The 4,054-nt window shown below is 52.2% G+C and overlaps 2 protein-coding genes across 2 annotated transcripts in view; one reads left to right on the forward strand and one right to left on the reverse strand.

Moving 5' to 3' along the window:
* Positions 1 to 912, reverse strand: part of SUGP1 (SURP and G-patch domain containing 1) — a 39,530-nt gene extending 38,618 nt beyond the window's left edge. The window contains exon 1 of the mRNA XM_003796593.3: positions 869 to 912. Coding sequence (XP_003796641.1) covers positions 869 to 902 — 34 coding nt within the window. The 5' untranslated portion in view covers positions 903 to 912. The remainder of the gene's footprint in view (positions 1 to 868) is intronic.
* A 297-nt stretch (positions 913 to 1,209) lies between these two features.
* Positions 1,210 to 4,054, forward strand: part of MAU2 (MAU2 sister chromatid cohesion factor) — a 40,871-nt gene continuing 38,026 nt past the window's right edge. Inside the window, exon 1 of the mRNA XM_012809396.2 lies at positions 1,210 to 1,533. Coding sequence (XP_012664850.1) covers positions 1,258 to 1,533 — 276 coding nt within the window. The 5' untranslated portion in view covers positions 1,210 to 1,257. The remainder of the gene's footprint in view (positions 1,534 to 4,054) is intronic.

Genomic DNA, 4,054 nt, shown 5'->3' on the forward strand with positions numbered 1-4,054 from the left:
AGAGAGATGGCTCCCCTTCCTCTTCTGCATCATCCTTGAAGTTCTTCAAAAGGACACACCTATTCCAACCAGGGCCTTTGCACTTGCTGTCCCACTCTGTGTAGAAGGCTCTTCCCTCCAGGCCTTCCTACAATTGGCATCTTCTCATCTAATATCTTCTGCTTGAAAAAGTCTTCCCTGATCACCCAGTATCAGCAGCCTTCACATACCGCCTCACATCATCACAACCTATTCTTTGTAAATAGTTTCTCTTTGGTGCACAGACACCCCAGTAGAAATTAACCTTCAGGAAGGCAGCGCCTTGTTTTAATCACAGCTGCACCCCCTGAGCCCAGCAGGGTGCCTGACACACAGTGAGCGCCTAACTATCTGCTGAATGGATAAATGCATCCCATTTTGGGAGAGCAGGAAGTGCAAGGCTGATGGGAAAGGAAGATAAAAGAAGGGGAGAAATGTGTAAAGACAGCCACAGACCATTTCGGAAAAGCAGCTTTTTCAGAAAACGGGACAGAGGCCAAACCGCGGCTTTTACGAAGAGAGGGATGCAGGACAGCCCAAGGTTGCTGCTGTTTTGGGGAGCGGAGCTTGGAGCAACCTTGAAGGTGGTTATTTCAGAAACTGGGTGCAGATCAACCAGGGTGGTGTTCTTTACGGAAAACGGTGCGTCTTCAGCAAACCAGGCATGGGCGGCCAGCAACCTGGGTCTGGGGTCTCAGGAGACTGGGAGATGCAGAAGCGACCGCTTCGGGCTGCCAAGGGGGTAAAGCCAGGGGTCTGAGGGTGGGAGCGGAACCAATGGGAGGGCGAAGAGGCGACACATAGTCCCAAACACCCAGGTGGGCACTTGAGGGCTGCCGAGGGCTGTTACCTGCAACATCCCGGTTGTCCATCTTGAGACTCATCCAATCCCACAATGCTCCTGTGCCACCTAAGGAGGCCTGTTATAGTACGCGTGACCTGATGGGAGATGTAGTCCTCTTTGGCTAGCCACTCCCTTCCTCTTTGTGGACGCCTGGGGTATTCCCCCTGGAACTCAAGCTTCAGTCTATTCAGCAACTTCTAAGTATCATTCCCGATTACCCTAGGGGGCTTCCCTTTCTCACACCTTCCCAGAACCGCGGTCACTCCAAATACTAACTACATGTTCCAGGATGCTTTGTGTTGCAGCTCTCGCGAGAGCCTCTTGAAACCTAAGCCCCGCCCCGAGCGGTTGCTTCCGCCTCCCCGTGGTGGCCGCTTGTTGTTGTGGAGGCTAAAATGGCGGCTCAGGCGGCTGCCGCGGCCCAAGCGGCTGCGGCGCAGGCAGCGCAGGCCGAGGCGGCCGAGTCGTGGTATCTGGCTCTTCTGGGCTTCGCCGAGCATTTCCGCACTTCCAGTCCGCCCAAGATCCGCCTGTGTGTACACTGCTTGCAGGCCGTGTTCCCTTTCAAGCCTCCGCAGCGCATCGAGGCCCGCACGCACCTGCAGTTGGGCTCTGTACTCTACCACCACACCAAGAACAGTGAGCAGGCACGCAGCCACCTGGAGAAGGCGGTAAGCGCGGAGTGGGCAGTGAGGGAGGAGGTGCGGGCTCCTTGCAAGGCCTGGGCTGACAGGCCGCGACGGACGGGCGGCGCCTCGTCGGGGACCAGGGGGTGCGACCTCAGTAAGACCAGTAGGACCCTCGTCCGCCTCCGCCGGACCCCACAGCCACCAGCCTCTCAGAAGACCCGAGGACCTCGTCCCCCACACACACCTTATTTGCCTTTTATAGGGACAGACAGGGCTGCAGGATCTCCCCTCACCGTACTTTGAGAGTTGTCTCTTCTCAGGAGCAGTAGAATTCCCAAATCGTCAGGATTTTAGGAGGATCCCACCCGATGGTACTGGGGGATACACTTCCAGATCCGTTGCTGAGGAACATTAACCTGAACAGGCAGAACACCTAAAGTGACTTGGGATAGGGGAGGGTTGAGGTGAAAGCCCAGTCATCCTCAGGGAATCTGAAGTCTGGTCTCTCAGGAAACCTTAGAGGGCATTCCCCTTCTTGGGCCCCAAAGTCTGTTACTCAGGGTGTCTGGAAGGTCTGGTGCCATCCATAATGCCTAGTGTCATAGGCGGGAAGCCAAGATCTAGAATCTGGAGTTAGACATTTCATGTCTTGTGAGGAAGCTTACAGCCTGGAATTGGCTGTTTGAGGTTCTATGAAGAAGCAAAACAAGGGATCTGGATTCCAAGACCAGCTGCTCAGTAAGAGTTGACCTCATAGCTCCTGCTTTCTCTCTGGTCACTGTTGGCTTGTCTTCCTTCCTTCTTCCTCTAGTACATCTTCTGAGTAAGCCCCTCCCTCTCCCTCAATTGGTGCAAGAAAGAATATGGGAGAGTGTCATTCTGCCTGTTAATGAACTTTATGGTTGTGGAGTTTCTTCTCACAGCAGCTCTGCTCTTGTGGGATGCTTGATCCTTTCTGCCATTTACCCAGTTCTGTTTTGCTTAAAGGAAAGAGTTCTTAAAAAAACAACAACTCAGGCTTGACGCCTGTAGCTCAGCAGCTAGGGTGCCAGGCACATACACTGGAGCTGGTGGGTTCGAACCCAGTCTGGGTCTGCCAAACAACAATGAGAACCACAACCAAAAAATAGCTGGGCATTGTGGTGGGTGCCTGTAGTCCCAGCTACTTGGGAGGCTGAGGCAAGAGAATCGCTTAAGCCCAAGAGTTTGAGGTTGCTGTGAGCTATGACACCATGGCACTGTACCAGGGGCAACATAGTGAGACTCTGTCTCAAAAAGAAAACAAAAGAAACCCCAGATTTTTAAAATTCATTGATCTGAGGTAAATCCAAGCCCACCTTTAGCTAAGTTGCCTTCAAGAGGAGATCTTTGTTTTACAAACTGAGAAAATTGAAAGGCAACTTTAGTCCTCACTTGATTAACTTCCTTGTTTCAAAAGTGAGGCAATATAGGCCCAGAGAGGTGAAGTGATTTGATCTCCAGACATCATCGTTTTGGGTGAAGTTTTTTTTGAGACAGAGCCTCAAGCTCTCCCCCTGGGTAGAGTGCCGTGGCATCACAGCTGATAGCAACCTCCAACTCCTAGGCTCAAGCGAGTCTCCTGCTTCTGCCTCCCAAGTAGCTGAGACCACAGGCGCCCGCCACAATGCCTGGCCATTTTTTGGTTGCAGCCATCATTGTTGTTTGGTGGGCCTGGGCTGGGGATTTGAACCCGCCACCTTAGGAGTATGTGGCTGGCGCCTTAGCCGCTTGAGCCACAGGCACTGAGCCTTAGATGAAGTTTTTATTTCTTCATTCGTTCAGCAGATATTTGTTCACTTCATGTGGAGTGCCAATACCTGCCCTAGATTCTGGGGATCGGCGATGTCAAAAACACTACCCTTTGTAAGCTTGTTTTAAATGAGGGAGAAAAAGATAAGTGTATAGTGAGAGGTTAGGCACCATTATAAGAAAAATGAAAGCTATGGGCCAAGGAGAAGGATCAGAGTGGAGGTAGAGCTATTTTTGGTAGGGGAAAGGTAGTGAGGGAGTCTCTATTTGTGGGAGTGGCATTTGAGCAGAGGCCTGAATGGGTGGGGTGGGGAGCTTAGAGAAATACAGAGGGCATCACGTCAATGACAAGGAGTCACCAAGCTATTGGGGCAGTCAGTGTCAGGGTCTTTCCAAGACAGTGATGAAGCTGAAATTAAATGGGGAACAAGGCTTCATTGACTACGTTGGTGCTGAAGGCTACAACTGCCTAGGCATAGTGCCCCAACTTCTCCAGTAGTTGCACCAGTTCTGTGACTAGTTCTTTTCCCTTCTGTTAATTAATGACACATCGGCTCGGCACCTATAGCTCAACCGGCTAAGGCACCAGCCACGTACACCTAAGGTGGCGGGTTCGAATCCCCAGCTCAGACCCGCCAAACAATAATGATGGCTGCAACCAAAAAAAAATAGCCGGGCGTTGTGGCGGGCGCCTGTGATCCCAGCTACTTGGGAGGCGAAGGCAGGAGACTCGCTTGAGCCCAGGAGTTGGAGGTTGCTGTGAGCTGTAATGCCATGGCACTCTACCCAGGGG

The sequence above is a fragment of the Otolemur garnettii genome, unplaced genomic scaffold (assembly GCF_000181295.1).
Source record: "Otolemur garnettii isolate 467f Iridium unplaced genomic scaffold, OtoGar3 scaffold00105, whole genome shotgun sequence".
Classification (NCBI taxonomy): Eukaryota; Metazoa; Chordata; class Mammalia; order Primates; family Galagidae; genus Otolemur; species Otolemur garnettii.